Source organism: Pseudophryne corroboree, chromosome 2, assembly GCF_028390025.1.
Source record: "Pseudophryne corroboree isolate aPseCor3 chromosome 2, aPseCor3.hap2, whole genome shotgun sequence".
Lineage (NCBI taxonomy): Eukaryota > Metazoa > Chordata > Amphibia > Anura > Myobatrachidae > Pseudophryne > Pseudophryne corroboree.
Genome location: NC_086445.1, coordinates 860,798,625 through 860,815,337, shown reverse-complemented (window position 1 = coordinate 860,815,337; position 16,713 = coordinate 860,798,625). Strand labels below are relative to the sequence as shown.

Here is a 16,713-nt window from a genome sequence, read left to right as displayed (position 1 = left end):
GGACATGCAAGTAAGCATCCTTGATGTCCAGGGATACCATGTAATCCCCCTCGTCCAGGCTTGCAATAACCGCCCTGAGCGATTCCATCTTGAACTTGAATTTTTTTATGTATGTGTTCAAGGATTTCAAATTTAAAATGGGTCTCACCGAACCGTCCGGTTTCGGTACCACAAATAGTGTGGAATAGTAACCCCGGCCTTGTTGAAGTAGGGGTACCTTGATTATCACCTGCTGGGAATACAGCTTGTGAATTGCCGCTAGCACCGCCTCCCTGTCTGAGGGAGCAATCGGCAAGGCAGATTTTAGGAACCGGTGGGGTGGAGACGCCTCGAATTCCAGTTTGTACCCCTGAGATACTATTTGAAGGATCCAGGGATCCACCTGTGAGCGAGCCCACTGATCGCTGAAATTCTTGAGGCGGCCCCCCACCGTACCTGGCTCCGCCTGTGGAGCCCCACCGTCATGCGGCGGACTTGTAAGAAGAAGCGGGGGAGGACTTTTGCTCCTGGGAACCTGCTGTTTGTTGCAGCCTTTTTCCCCTACCTCTGCCTCTGGACAGAAAAGACCCGCCTTTTCCACGCCTGTTTTTCTGGGTCCGAAAGGACTGAACCTGATAAAACGGCGCCTTCTTAGGCTGTGAGGGGACATGGGGTAAAAATGCTGACTTCACAGACGTTGCTGTGGAAACTAGGTCCGAGAGACCATCCCCAAATAATTCCTCACCCTTATATGGCAACACTTCCATGTGCCTTTTAGAATCTGCATCTCCTGTCCACTGGCGAGTCCATAAGCTTCTCCTAGCAGAAATGGACAATGCACTTACTTTAGATGCCAGTCGGCAGATTTCCCTCTGTGGATCTCTCATATATAAGACTGAGTCTTTGATATGGTCTATGGTTAGCAGGATCGTGTCCCTGTCTAATGTGTCAATATTTTCTGACAGTTTATCTGACCACGCAGCGGCAGCACTGCACATCCAAGCTGACGCAATAGCTGGCCTAAGTATAATGCCTGAGTGTGTATATACAGACTTCAGGATCGCCTCCTGCTTTCTATCAGCAGGTTCCTTGAGGGTGGCCGTATCCGGAGATGGTAGTGCCACCTTTTTAGACAAACGTGTGAGCGCTTTATCCACCTTAGGAGGTGTTTCCCAACGTGACCTATCCTCTGGCGAGAAAGGGAACGCCATTAGTACCTACTTAGGAATTACCAATTTTTTATCAGGGAAAGCCCACGCTTCTTCACATATTTCATTTAATTCATCTGATGGGGGAAAAACTACGGGTAGTTTTTTCTCCCCAAACATAATACCCTTTTTAGTGGTACCTGTATTTATATCAGAAATGTGTAACACCTCTTTCATTGCCTAAATCATGCAGTGAATGGCCTTAGTGGGCATCAGGTTAGACTCATCGTCGTCGACACTGGTGTCAGTATCAGTGTCGACATCTGGGTCTGCGGTCTGAGGTAGCGGGCGTTTTAGAGCCCCTGATGACCTGTGCGACGCCTGGACAGGCACGAGCTGAGAAGTCGGCTGTCCCACATTTGGCATGTCGTCAAATTTCTTATGTAAGGAGTCTATACGTGCACTCATTTCTTTCCATAAGCTCAACCACTCAGGTGTCTGCCCCGCAGGGGGTGACATCCCTTCTAAAGGCATCTGCTCCGTCTCCACATCATTATCCTCATCAAACATGTCGACACAGCCGTACCGACACACCGCACACACACAGGGAATGCTCCAACAGAGGACAGGTCCCACAAAAGCCCTTTGGGGGGACAGAGTGAGAGTATGCCAGCACACACCAGAGCGCTATATAATGCAGGGACTAACTGAGTTATGTCCCATATAGCTGCTTTTTCTATAATTGTATACTGCGCCTAAATTTAGTGCCCCCCCTCTCTTTTTTACCCTTGTAGACTGCAGGGGAGAGCCAGGGAGCTTCCTTCCAGCGGAGCTGTGAGGGAAAAATGGCGCCAGTGTGCTGCAGGAGATAGCTCCGCCCCTTTTCCGCTGACTATTCTCCCGCTTTTTCCTATATTCTGGCAGGGGTATTTTCCACATATATAGCCTCTGGGGCTATATATTGTGGTATTTTTGCCAGCCAAGGTGTTATTATTGCTTCTCAGGGCGCCCCCCCCCCCCCCAGCGCCCTGCACCCTCAGTGACCGGAGTGTGAAGTGTGTGTGAGGAGCAATGGCGCACAGCTGCAGTGCTGTGCGCTACCTTGGTGAAGACTGATGTCTTCTGCCGCCGATTTTCCGGACCTCTTCTTGCTTCTGGCTCTGTAAGGGGGACGGCGGCGCGGCTCCGGGACCGAACACCAAGGACTGGGCCTGCGGTCGATCCCTCTGGAGCTAATGGTGTCCAGTAGCCTAAGAAGCCCAAGCTGGCTGCAAGCAGGCAGGTTCGCTTCTTCTCCCCTTAGTCCCTCGCTGCAGTGAGCCTGTTGCCGGCAGGTCTCACTGAAAATAAAAAACCTAATTTCTATCTTTCTTTCTAAAGGCTCAGGAGAGCCCCTAGTGTGCATCCAACCTCGGCCGGGCACAAAATCTAACTGAGGCTTGGAGGAGGGTCATAGTGGGAGGAGCCAGTGCACACCAGGTAGTCATAAATCTTTCTAGAGTGCCCAGCCCCTCCTTCGGAGCCCGCTATTCCCCATGGTCCTTACGGAGTTCCCAGCATCCACTAGGACGTCAGAGAAAAGCTATTATTACTATTATTATAGATTTTTTAGGCACAATAGTGCTCCGCAGTTACCCGAGTCGGGTAATTAGAACACACATAAAACAGGAGCATACAAGGAAGACAATAGAAAGGCTTGGTAATGGAATCCCGGCGGTCGGGATCCTGGTAGTCAGAATACCGACCCAGGGTTCCCAGCCTACAGAATGCCGGCAGCGGGGCTGGGTGGCTCGCTGTGCTTGCCACAGGTTCGATTCCCACTCTATGGGTGTTGTGGATACCCATGAGTGGGAATAGCCTTGGTGCAGCTGTCGGCATTCTCTGGGCGGTGGGGATTCCGGCGTTGGTATTCTGCCCCCCGGGATAGTAACTACGGTTTTGAGAACCGAGTAAAACCGAGTAAAACCGAATCCGCTCATCACTAAAACATCCCAACAGAAATGCAGACGAGAAGGGCTCTGCTCATGGGAGATCTATCATTCTTGGAAGAGAGCACACCTGAAACAAGAGGAGTGCGACAGTGGTGAGGGTGTAGCAGTGCGAGCAGTGTAGGATAAGCTCTAGTATAGAAATTGATTGTCAGAGTTCACAGATTTGAAGGCTGTGGGAGGATTTATTGGGTGTTGAAAGGAATTCTCTAAGTGGTGGGTAGATCAGTAGAGGAATTGTAGGCAAAGATGAGAGATGGTTACCGGAGACGAGGTGAGGTGCATATCGCAGGTAGAGATTGGAGATTATAATGATGAGATCTTTGTAGATTAAGGTGAACAATTTTAATTGAATTTTGGAGGACACATGCAGCCAGGGTTGAGATTTGTAAAGTGGTGATCTTGAGCATAGACAGAGAAAAATCTGACTGGCAGTCGAGATAAACTGAAGTGGGGAGATGGGTGAGAGGAATATGATACAACAGTCAACACAATGATGGAAGTGGTTACAGGGTAAGAAAAGGTCATATTCCGGGAATATTTTAAAGGTGAAGGTTAAAGGAATGGGAGAGCGAATCAATAAATAAAAAAAATAAAAAAAGACTCAAAAATAGAGCGTTGTGGGAGGCAAATAGATAGTAGGACTAAGGTGAGGGTGCCAAAGATAGAGACATTATAGTAGTGGTTCATCAGATAGGAAGTTAACCAGTAAAGAACTGTTGGAGGAGATTTTAAACTAGGAGCCTGGGGGGAGGGTTTAGCTAGAAACTACGGGTCATGCAGTGAGAATAGTGAAGATGGCGGTAGTAAACGGAATGGGGGAGAAGTTGGGGGGAGGGTAAGAGCAGGCGGTAAGGTTACTAACATGGGTACTAAAAGAGATTTTACCAAAGCACTAACCAATGACGATTACAGGTCATCATTGCTACATAAGGTGAAAGATGTCCCTAACGCAAGGGAAAATACTTATCTTAGTTGTATGTATGTAAACGCCAGAAGCATTACTGGTAAAAAGGGTGAACTAGAAATACTTGCAGCAAGCAAACAGTATGATATTATAGGCATTACTGAAACTTGGTGGGATGAATCTCATGATTGGACAGTCAATCTAGAGGGCTATACACTGTTTAGGAGAGACAGACTAAATAAAAAGGGTGGAGGGGTGTGTCTTTACGTAAAGCCGTTTTTAAAACCTGATATACGGGAAGATATTCAGGAGGGGACTGTAGACACTGTCGAGACATTACGGGTAGAAATTGCATGCGGGGAAAAAGGAATAAAAAAGTTAGTATTGGGTGTATGCTATAGGCCGCCTGGTATCAACGCATCTGATGAGGAATTGTTACTAAAGCAAATTGAAAGAGCAGCAGGAGTAGGAGACATAGTAGTGATGGGAGATTTTAACTATCCAGAGATAAACTGGAAAAACGATTCATGTGATACTGCTAGGGGCAATATGTTTTTAAACACACTTAATGATAACTACTTAGTCTAACTAATTGAGGAACCAACTAGGTACAATGCAATCTTAGACCTGGTATTAACAAACAATGGGGATTTGGTATCAGGTATTATAGTAGGGGAACCCATAGGAAACAGCGACCACAATATGGTCACATTCAATATCAGTTTCCATAAACAGCCCTATACTGGCTCAACTAGGACTCTAAACTTTAGCAAAGCAAATTTTGAAAAGATGAGGGTATTTTTCAGGGATATTGAATGGGAAGGTTTGTTTTTAGGAAAAAATACTACGGAGAAATGGGAGGTACTAAAATTCCTGCTAGCTAAAAATACACTCAAATTTATTCCTATGAGCAGCAAAAAAAGGAATAAAAATCATAAACCGATGTGGCTTAACAAAAAGATTAAGGAACTTATGGGCAAGAAAAGGCGAGCATTTAAAAAATACAAATCTGACGGGGAAGCAGAGTCATTTCAGCACTATAAGGAATGTAACAAAATTTGCAAAAAGGAAATAAGAGCGGCTAAAGTAGAAACTGAAAAACTAGTAGCAAAGGAAAGCAAAGCGAATCCCAAAAAAATCTTTAAATACATTAATAGCAAGAGATTAAAGAAGGAGAGTATAGGCCCTTTAAAAGACAAGTTGGGAGTCTTAAGCAAAAATGATAATGACATAGCGGACACACTAAATGAGTTTTTTTCAACAGTATTCACTAGAGAGGACCCAATTCAGTGACTGACACACAATCTCAATAATGAGAATATCCCACTGATAGGTACTTATTTAAGCGAGGAAGTAGTCTGTGACCGATTAAAACATTTAAAGATGAATAAATCACCAGGGCCCGATGGTATTCACCCAAGGGTTCTAATGGAGCTTCACTCTGAACTGGCAAAACCGCTATCTTTGATCTTTAAGGATTCAGTTATATCAGGTATGGTTCCCAAAGACTGGCGTATAGCGGAAGTAGTGCCTATATTCAAAAAGGGAAGTAAAGCTGAACCAGGTAATTATAGACCAGTTAGTCTTACATCTATAGTGGGGAAAGTAAGTATTCAGAAGTTCCTTGAAGTCAATAAGGTCATTAAAAGGAATCAACATGGGTTTATGAAGGACAGATCCTGTCAAACCAACTTACTTGGCTTTTATGAAACAGTAAACGCAAACCTAGATCCAGGGTAAAGACGTGGATGTAATCTTTTTAGACTTTGCCAAAGCGTTCGATACTGTACCACACATGAGACTTATCTACAAGCTACAAGAATCAGGCCTAGGAAGCACAATATGCACTTGGGTCAAAAACTGGTTAGATAATAGGGAGCAGCGCGTTGTGGTTAATGGATCTTTTTCAACTTGGACTGAAGTGCTAAGTGGTGTGCCGCAAGGCTCAGTATTAGGACCGCTATTGTTCAATATTTTCATTAACGACCTAACAGAAGGTCTAGAGAGCATGGTGTAAATTTTTGCAGATGATACCAAATTGTGTAAGGCTATAAATACAGAGGAGGATGCCGAGTCTCTTCAGAACGACTTAGTTAAATTAGAAGCATGGGCAGCCAAATGGAGAATGCGCTTCAACACAGACAAGTGTAAGGTAATGCACTGTGGTAACAAGAACAAAAATTACACCTACCTACTAAATGGGGTAAAATTAGGGGATTCTGTACTGGAAAAGGACTTAGGTGTCCTCATAGATAGCAAACTAAGCAGTAGTACCCAAAGTAGGACTGCAGCAAAGAAGGCTAATAAGATATTAGCATGCATAAAACGGGGTATTGATGCTAGGGACGAGAGTATTATACTCCCGTTATATAAATCACTAGTGAGGCCACACCTTGAATACTGTGTACAATTCTGGGCACCGTACTACAAAAAGGATATCCTGGAGCTTGAAAAGGTACAGAGGAGGGCGACCAAACTAATTAAGGGCATGGAGACGATGGAATACAAGGAAAGGCTTGAAAGACTAGGCATGTTTACATTGGAAAAGCGGAGACTAAGAGGGGATATGATCAACATCTACAAATATATAAGGGGACAATACACAGAGCTTGCGCGGGACCTGGTTTTGGTTAGATCAATACAAAGGACTCGTGGACACTCGCTCAGGTTAGAGGAGAGGAGATTCCGCACAATACGGCGTAAAGGCTTTTTCACGGTAAGGACAATACGTGTTTGGAATTCCCTGCCTGAGGGAGTTGTAATGGCGGAATCTGTCAACACCTTTAAGAATGTGTTAGATAAATTCCTAATGGATAAGGATATCCAGGGGTATGGTGCATAGTCATGCATTATAGTTACTATAAATAGGGATAAAATGCAACGGCTGACAGCAGCATCAGTCAGAAATTTTAGTCAAATCATCATGCATAGGAGACCACAAATAGGTTGAACTCGATGGACAATAGTCTTTTTTCAACCTCAGATACTATGTTACTATGTAGATGAATCAAACTTTGGAGAGACAAATTATCAGCCAATCAGCTTCTGACTGCCATTTTACAGGCTGTGTTTGAAAAATTGGCATTTAGCAGCTGGTTGGTTAGTACTTTATCTCCAGTGATCGCGCGGAGTGAAAAAAATAAGAATTTACTTACCGATAATTCTATTTCTCATAGTCCGTAGTGGATGCTGGGACTCCGTCAGGACCATGGGGAATAGCGGGCTCCGCAGGAGACAGGGCACATCTAAATAAAGCTTTTAGGATCACATGGTGCGTACTGGCTCCTCCCCCTATGACCCTCCTCCAAGCCTCAGTTAGGTACTGTGCCCGGACGAGCGTACACAATAAGGAAGGATCTTGAATCCCGGGTAAGACTCATACCAGCCACACCAATCACACCGTACAACTTGTGATCTGAATCCAGTTAACAGTATGATAACAAAAAACGAAGTAGCCTCTGAAAAGATGGCTCACAACAATAGTAATAACCCGATCTTTGTAACAATAACTATGTACAAGTATTGCAGACAATCCGCACTTGGGATGGGCGCCCAGCATCCACTACGGACTATGAGAAATAGAATTATCGGTAAGTAAATTCTTATTTTCTCTAACGTCCTAGTGGATGCTGGGACTCCGTCAGGACCATGGGGATTATACCAAAGCTCCCAAACGGGCGGGAGAGTGCGGATGACTCTGCAGCACCGAATGAGAGAACTCCAGGTCCTCCTTAGCCAGAGTATCAAATTTGTAAAATTTTACAAACGTGTTCTCCCCTGACCACGTAGCTGCTCGGCAAAGTTGTAATGCCGAGACCCCTCGGGCAGCCGCCCAAGATGAGCCCACTTTCCTTGTGGAGTGGGCCTTTACAGATTTAGGCTGTGGCAGGCCTGCCACAGAATGTGCAAGTTGGATTGTGCTACAGATCCAACGTGCAATCGTCTGTTTAGACGCAGGAGCACCCATCTTGTTGGGTGCATACAATATAAACAACGAGTCAGATTTTCTGACTCCAGCTGTCCTTGAAATATATATTTTTAATGCTCTGACAACGTCCAGTAACTTGGAGTCCTCCAAGTCGCTAGTAGCCGCAGGCACCACAATAGGCTGGTTCAAGTGAAAAGCCGAAACCACCTTTAGGAGAAAATGAGGACGTGTCCGCAGTTCTGCCCTGTCCGAATGGAAAATCAGATATGGGCTTTTGTATGATAAAGCCGCCAACTCTGAAACTCTCCTGGCTGAAGCCAGGGCCAATAGCATGGTTACCTTCCATGTAAGGTATTTTAAATCTACCGATTTTAGAGGCTCAAACCAATGAGATTTGAGAAAATTCAAAACTACGTTCAAATCCCACGGTGCCACTGGAGGCACTATTGGGGGTTGTATATGTAGTACACCTTTGACAAAAGTTTGTACTTCAGGCACTGATGCCAATTCCTTCTGGAAGAAGATTGATAAGGCCGAAATTTGAACTTTAATGGACCCCAATTTTTAGGCCCATAGACAATCCTGCTTGCAGGAAATGTAAGAATCGACCCAATTGAAATTCTTCCGTTGGAGCCTTCTTGGCCTCACACCACGCAACATATTTTCGCCAAATGCGGTGATAATGTTGTACAGTCACTTCCTTTCTAGCCTTAATCAAGGTAGGAATAACTTCCTCTGGAATGCCCTTTTCTTTTAGAATCCGGCGTTCAACCGCCATGCCGTCAAACGCAGACGCGGTAAGTCTTGGAACATACAAGGCCCCTGCTGAAGCAGATCCCTTCTTAGAGGTAGAGGCCATGGATCCTCCGTGAGCATCTCTTGAAGTTCCGGATACCAAGTTCTTCTTGGCCAGTCCGGAGCCACCAGTATTGTTCTTACTCCTCTTTTCCGTATAATTCTCAGTACCTTTGGTATGAGAGGCAGAGGAGGGAACACATACACTGACTGGTACACCCACGGTGTTACCAGAGCGTCCACAGCTATTGCCTGAGGGTCTCTTGACCTGGCGCAATATCTGTCCAATTTTTTGTTGAGGCGAGACGCCATCATGTCCACCTTTGGTCTTTCCCAACGGTTCACAATCATGTGGAAGACTTCTGGATGAAGTCCCCACTCTCCCGGGTGAAGGTCGTGTCTGCTGAGGAAGTCTGCTTCCCAGTTGTCCACTCCCGGGATGAACACTGCTGACAGTGCTATGACATGATTCTCCGCCCAGCGCAGAATCCTTGCAGCTTCTGTCATTGCTCTTCTGCTTCTCGTGCCGCCTTGTCGGTTTACGTGGGCGACTGCCGTGATGTTGTCCGACTGGATCAACACCGGCTGACCCTGAAGCAGCGATTTTGCCAGGCTTAGAGCATTGTAGATCGCTCTTAGCTCCAGTATATTTATGTGAAGGGACGTCTCCAGGTTTGACCACACGCCCTGGAAGTTTCTTCCCTGTGTGACTGCTCCCCAGCCTCGTAGGCTGGCATCCGTAGTCACCAGGACCCAGTCCTGTATGCCGAATCTGCGGCCCTCTAACAGATGGGCACTCTGCAACCACCACAGGAGAGACAACCTTGTTCTTGGTGACAGTGTTATCCGCTGATGCATGTGCAGATGCGATCCGGACCATTTGTCCAGCAGATCCCACTGAAATGTCCGTGCATGGAATCTGCCGAATGGAATCGCTTCGTAAGAAGCCACCATCTTTCCCAGGACTCTTGTGCATTGATGTACTGACACAGTTCCTGGTTTTAGGAGGTTCCTGACAAGTTCGGATAACTCCCTTGCTTTCTCCTCCGGGAGAAACACCTTTTTCTGAACCGTGTCCAGAATCATTCCCAGGAACAGCAGACGAGTTGTCGGGGTCAATTGAGATTTTGGAAGATTCAGAATCCACCCGTGTTGCTGAAGCACTACCTGGGTTAGTGCTACACCGACTTCCAGCTGTTCTCTGGACTTTGCCCTTATCAGGAGATCGTCCAAGTAAGGGATAATTAATACGCCTTTTCTTCGTAGAAGAACCATCATTTCGGTCATTACCTTGGTAAAGACCCGAGGGGCCGTGGACAAACCAAACGGCAGCGTTTGAAACTGATAATGACAGTCTTGTATCACGAACCTGAGATACCCTTGGTGTGAGGGGTAAATTGGGACATGCAGATAAGCATCTTTTATGTCCAGGGACACCATGAAGTCCCCTTCTTCCAGATTCGCTATCACTGCTCTGAGTGACTCCATCTTGAACTTGAATTTCTGTATGTACAGGTTCAAGGATTTCAGGTTTAGAATAGGTCTTACCGAACCGTCCGGCTTCGGTACCACAAATAGTGTGGAATAATACCCCTTTCCCTGTTGTAGGAGGGGTACCTTGACTATCACCTGCTGAGAATACAGCTTGTGAATGGCTTCCAAAACCGACGTCCTTTCTGAGGGAGACGTTGGTAAAGCAGACTTTAGGAACCGGCGAGGGGGAGACCTTTCGAACTCCAACATGTAACCCTGAGATATTATCTGCAGGATCCACGGGTCCACTTGTGAGCGAGCCCACTGATTGCTGAAAATCTTGAGTCGACCCCCCACCGCTCCTGAGTCCGCTTGTAAAGCCCCAGCGTCATGCTGATGGCTTTGTAGAACCCGGGGCGGGCTTCTGGTCCTGGGCAGGGGCTGCTTGCTGCCCTCTCTTACCCTTTCCTCTGCCTCGCGGCAGATAAGACTGTCCTTTTGGTCGCTTGTTTTTATAGGAGCGAAAGGACTGCGGCTGAAAAGACGGTGTCTTTTTCTGTTGGGAGGGGGTCTGAGGTAAAAAAGTGGATTTGCCGGCAGTTGCCGTGGCCACCAGGTCCGAAAGACCGACCCCAAATAATTCCTCTCCTTTATATGGCAATACTTCCATATGCCTTTTGGAATCCGCATCACCTGACCACTGTCGCGTCCATAAACTTCTTCTGGCAGATATGGACATCGCGCTTACTCTTTATGCTAGAGTACAAATATCCCTCTGAGCATCTCGCATATAAAGAAAAGCATCCTTTAATTGCTCTAGAGTCAATAAAATACTGTCCCTATCCAGGGTATCAATATTTTCAGTCAGAGAATCCAACCACACTACCCCAGCACTGCACATCCAGGCTGAGGCTACTGCCGGTCGCAGTATAACACCAGTATGTGTGTATATACTCTTCAGTGTAGTTTCCAGCCTCCTATCTGCTGGATCCTTGAGGGCGGCCGTATCAGGAGACGGCAACGCCACTTGCTTTGATAAACGTGTGAGCGCCTTATCCACCCTAGGGGGTGTTTCCCAGCGCGCCCTAACCTCTGGTGGGAAAGGGTATAATGCCAATAACTTCTTGGAAATTAGCAGTTTTCTATCTGGGTTAACCCACGCTTCGTCACACACGTCATTCAATTCCTCTGATTCTGGAAAAGCTACAGGTAGTTTTTTCACCCCCCACATAATACCCCTTTTTGAGGTACCAGCAGTATCAGAAATCTGCAAAGCCTCCTTCATTGCCGTGATCATATAACGTGTGGCCCTATTGGAAAATACGTTTGTTTCTTCACCGTCGACACTAGATTCATCTGTGTCGGTACCCGTGTCGACTGACTGAGGTAAGGGACGTTTTACAGCCCCTGACGGTGTCTGAGACGCCTGAGCCGGTACTAACTGGTTTTCCGGCCGTCTCATTTCGTCAACTGACTTTTGTAATGTGCTAACATTATCACGTAATTCCATAACTAAAGCCATCCATTCCGGTGTCGACTCCCTAGGGGGTGACATCACCATTACCGGCAATTGCTCTGCCTCCACACCAACATCGTCCTCATACATGTCGACACACACGTACCGACACACAGCAGCCACACAGGGAATGCTCTAATCGAAGACAGGACCCTCTTAGCCCTTTGGGGAGACAGAGGGAGAGTTTGCCAGCACACACCAAAAACGCTATAAATGTATATAAACAACCCTAGAAGGTGTTGTTTTTGATATAAGCGCTTTTAATATATCAATATCGCCAAATTATGCCCCCCTTCTCTTTGTTACCCTGTTTCTGTAGTGCAGTGCAGGGGAGAGTCCTGGGAGCCTTCCTCACCAGCGGAGCTGAGCAGGAAAATGGCGCTGAGTGCTGAGGAGAATAAGCTCCGCCCCTTTTTCGGCGGGCTTTTCTCCCGGGTTTTAAGAAAACTGGCCTGGGTTAAATACATACATATAGCCTTAATGGCTATATGTGATGTATTTAATTTGCCACTAAAGGTATTTAATATTGCTGCCCAGGGCGCCCCCAGCAGCGCCCTGCACCCTCCGTGACTGAATCAGTGAGACGTGTAGCAACAATGGCGCACAGCTGCAGTGCTGTGCGCTACCTTCATGAAGACTGAGGAGTCTTCTGCCGCCTGCTTTCCGGACCTCCGTCTTCAGCGTCTGTAAGGGGGATCGGCGGCGCGGCTCCGGGACGAACCCCAGGAGGACCTGTGTTCCGACTCCCTCTGGAGCTAAGTGTCCAGTAGCCTAAGACTCCAATCCATCCTGCACGCAGGTGAGTTGGAAATCTCTCCCCTAAGTCCCTCGATGCAGTGATCCTGTTGCCAGCAGGATTCACTGAGATTTAAACCTAAAAAAACTTTTTCTAAGCAGCTCTTTAGGAGAGCCACCTAGATTGCACCCTTCTCGGACGGGCACAAAAACCTAACTGAGGCTTGGAGGAGGGTCATAGGGGGAGGAGCCAGTACGCACCATGTGATCCTAAAAGCTTTATTTAGATGTGCCCTGTCTCCTGCGGAGCCCGCTATTCCCCATGGTCCTGACGGAGTCCCAGCATCCACTAGGACGTTAGAGAAAAATTGTGTGTCCCAGGGACTCCTCACTTTAAGAAATTGGGTACCTACTCCACGGTTTCTGGGTCCCATCACAATTGATGCATTATAGGCAGTGCTGGGGGCAGGCAGCAGTTGGGGTAGAGCTGGGGGTTGAGGCAGGGAACACTTGGGGCAGGGAGGGGGTTAAGGGCAGGCAGTGGTAGGGAGGGGGTAAGGCAACAGTTTGAGAAGTGCTGTGAGTGGGTAACAGTTGGGGTAGAGGGAGATAAGGGCATGCAGGAGAGCGTAAGGAAAAGACAGCAGCTGGGACGATGCTGGGGGTAGGAAGGGTGTAACTGTAGGTAGGTAGGTACTGGGGGCAGTACTGGGGATAGTGGTAGATTGCAACTGGGGCAGGGGGCAAGGAGTGGGTTAGGGGCAGACAGTACTGAACTAATGCTGGGGGTTGCGAGGGGAGAACTAATTGGGGGGGGGGGGGGGGTTTGAAAGTACACTGCTTTGTAATTATACCAGTAGTTTTCTATTGCTGCAGTAACTGGCAATAGAAAACCAGAGGTAGCGGGTGATGCCTTCCAGAGAGTGACAGGAGAGAGGGTGATGGGGAGATAGTGATGCAGGGGAGAAGCAGAGGTTGATAGGGAGAGGCAGAAGGTGACAGGGAGAGGCAGAAGGTGACAGGAGATTGTGATAGAGCAGCAGTACTCCCAGCCACATACACACTGCTCTCACCCATTACAGTCAGCTCCCCTGAAACACACATAGGGGTAAACTTACTAAGATGGGAGTTATATTTAAGATGGGATGTTGCCCATAGCAACCAGTCAGATTCTACTTCTCATTTATCTAGCACCTTCTAGAAGATAATACCTGGAATCTGATTGGTTGCTATGGGCAACATCCCATCTTAAATAGAACTCCCATCTTAGTAAATTTACCCCATACAGTGCACCACCCTCACACAATACCTCATCAGGAAGCTGTCCTGTCCTCACGCAGACCCAATCCCCCCTTACTCAGCTTCCCTCAAACAGCGCATCACGGCCCCCCCCCCCCCCATCACTGTTCCTCATACAGATCCCCACACACAGGCACAGCTCTCCCCAGTCCCCAATCAGTTCTTTACTCCCACCACACACACACACACACACACACACACACACACACAGCATACACGAAGCAAGCTATACTCCCCACAGACACACAAACTCTAGTCCACCCACACAGATCGGCTCCCCTACACTGAGATCTCCTCCAGGCTCCGAATCTTAACTGCCGGCTTTCACTTCCGCCGCAGGAGGATTACCTGCTGAGCATCTGTTTCCAGTGCAGACTATGCTGCACTGTGTGTCCCAATCACTGCTGGGGGATTGATGTGGGCTGCCCGATCACTGTGACCAGCAGTGATCGGGACACGCTGGAGGTGGAGCTGCGGCTGCAGGGGGACCGACAGGGTCTCAGGCGGCAACTGAATGTGGAGATGGGAAGCGCTGCTGGCAGTGATTGGATGTGGAGACGGGGACTCTGCCAGCGGTGATTGGCTGAGATGGGGAATGCTGCCGGCAGTGATTGGCTGAGACAGGGAATGCTTATGATTGGTTGGGGAGTCAGAGAGCGTTCTGCAGGACCTGCTCATATTTCAAAATTGTGATCACTGATCTCTCTCCGAGTTCTAAGAAATTTCCCGCCATGTCATGAAGGTCAATGGCGTGAAAAGTTTGCAGGACATAGAGATCAACAGTGTTCAAAGCAGCAGATTAAGAGAATATGAAACAAACAAGTGGACAGAGACCGGTTGAAGAGATAAACTAGAGGTGGACATGCACAGAGAGAGAGAGAGAGAGAGAGAGAGAGAGAGAGAGTGTGAAGTTGGAAAGTAATAGGGTTCAAAGAGTGGAGAGACATGTGGCAGGATGTAATGGAGTCCGAGAACGCCTGAGGTGCGGGATGCCGGCCAATCTCGGGTGTTTTTATAAAAGGGACAATCACTTACAAGGCATGGTTTTGGTCTTGATGGTTCCGACACAGGTGGTTTTGATGTCTGTATCTTTTCCCCAAAATATTCCTTTCCTCATTTCTTATATAGTCACCTGAATCTTGACTATCCCTACATTTCATTTTGACAGTTTCACAATTCCTTTTTTTTTCTTCTCCATTTAGGGAATCTGTAAATGATAAATACCGCATAACGTATTTCTGAGGGCCAGAGGTGTATAATGTCCATTTCTCAAATTAAACCTCTCCCTTCTAAAGTTCCTATCCTCCACATAATTCTCTCTCCCAAAGACTTCGAGAAATGGACATTTTCTTATTATGAGAATGTGTAATGGAAGGAGACTTATCGTCTGATCACTTGTGTCATTGAATCGTTATACGCTAATATTGAACATTCACTGGGGATACAGATGGTTCAATATTATTTGTCACAAGATCACAGTATTATATGCAATGTTAAAATTTTTATTTTGGCAGCCATACATTTTATTTTGCACCATAAATATTTTTTTTTTCCAGTTCTCAATATTATTTACAAACACGGCGGATCGCAATCGGAAGCAGGTTTGCCCCGAGTTTTGACAATTTGTTCATGGGGAGGTTTGAGGAGGAGCATATTTGGGGGAGACACGGGGCAAACCTTGTCCTTTATGGGCATTATATTGATTTGTTTTCAATTTGGGATGGGATTCTATACACCAATTTCTTAATAGTCTTAATCAAAATGAGTTTGGATTAAAGTTCACTAGCACAGTACATGAAACAGATTACGTTTCTAGACATTGCCCTTTCGGTCGTGGGGAATCAATTTGCCACAGAAACTTTAATAAGAAGGCAGATCAGAATAAATATTTAAACTATACCAGTAGTCATCATATTAAATGGAGACAAGATATCCCAAAGGGACAGTTTCTCAGGATCAGGAGAAACTGTTCCTCTCTAGAAACATTCCAGAAACAGGCACTTGTTCTTTACGACTCCTTTGTAGAGCATGGATACCCTAAGAAATTATTAGATCAGGCCCTTATACAAGTAAGCCAGATAGAGAGAGCCACATTATAAAAAATAAAATAAACTGTAACATCTTCTAGAGCTCAAATTAATTTTTTTCATAGAAAAGATAGGATAATAATGTACGTAACATAACATAATTCAAAAGCTGAGGCTATTTAAAAAGACTATGAAAAATAATTTTCATCTCCTAAAGTTAGACGAGGTTTTAGGGGTATTAGGTGACAATGAAAATTTTTAGGAAATCTGATAATTTTAAGAAAAAACTGTCACCAGGTTTATTTAAAAAGAAAAGAGAAACTAGAGATAAGGAGAGTTATGGTAGACTTAACATGGTTAACTCTGTTTCTGCGAGGTACATTGGGTTCCATAGGGAAACATCGGGAGTGTACAGTGGATTTTGATCAAGAGGCACCAACAGGCTAAAGCTTTAGGCTGTCCCAGGATGCATTGGGGCCTCCTCTATAACCCACCTCCAGGAACTGTGAGCTCAGTTTCGTTAACCAGTCCAATGCAGGAGCAGGCAAGAGAGAAGGTAGAAGTTAGTCACATAGAGTCACATTCTCACGACAGGAGAAGGGACCAGCGGCTAATGCCATACAAACCCATAGAAGCTAGGTTCGTCAGGGTGGGCACCCTGTGGAACCCAATGTACCTTGCAGAAAGAGAGTTAACCATGGTAAGACTACCAAACCTGTCCTTTTCTGCAGCAGGGTACATTGTGTTGCACAGTGAAACATCGGGGATATCCTAAAGCAGTTCCTCAAGGGAGGGGACGCGCCTTAGCGGGTATGAGAACCCGGCTTCCAAAGGAAGCATCCTGGGAGGCGGAAATATCAAAGGCATAGAACCTAATGAACGTGTTCAATGAGGCCTATGTAGCCGCCTTGCAAAATT

At 46.4% G+C, this 16,713-nt stretch overlaps 1 protein-coding gene across 6 annotated transcripts in view; it reads right to left on the bottom strand.

Annotated features, from left to right (window-relative positions):
* The window catches only part of ZSWIM7 (zinc finger SWIM-type containing 7), a 346,796-nt gene that overhangs the window by 108,292 nt on the left and 221,791 nt on the right, over nt 1-16,713 (bottom strand). Inside the window, exon 1 of one of the 6 annotated variants that reach the window (XM_063957376.1) lies at nt 14,804-14,943. The exons of the other annotated variants lie outside the window; for them this stretch is intronic. Coding sequence (XP_063813446.1) covers nt 14,804-14,928 — 125 coding nt within the window. The 5' untranslated portion in view covers nt 14,929-14,943. Of the gene's footprint in view, nt 1-14,803; nt 14,944-16,713 lie in introns of those variants that run through there. 6 annotated transcript variants of the gene reach the window in all.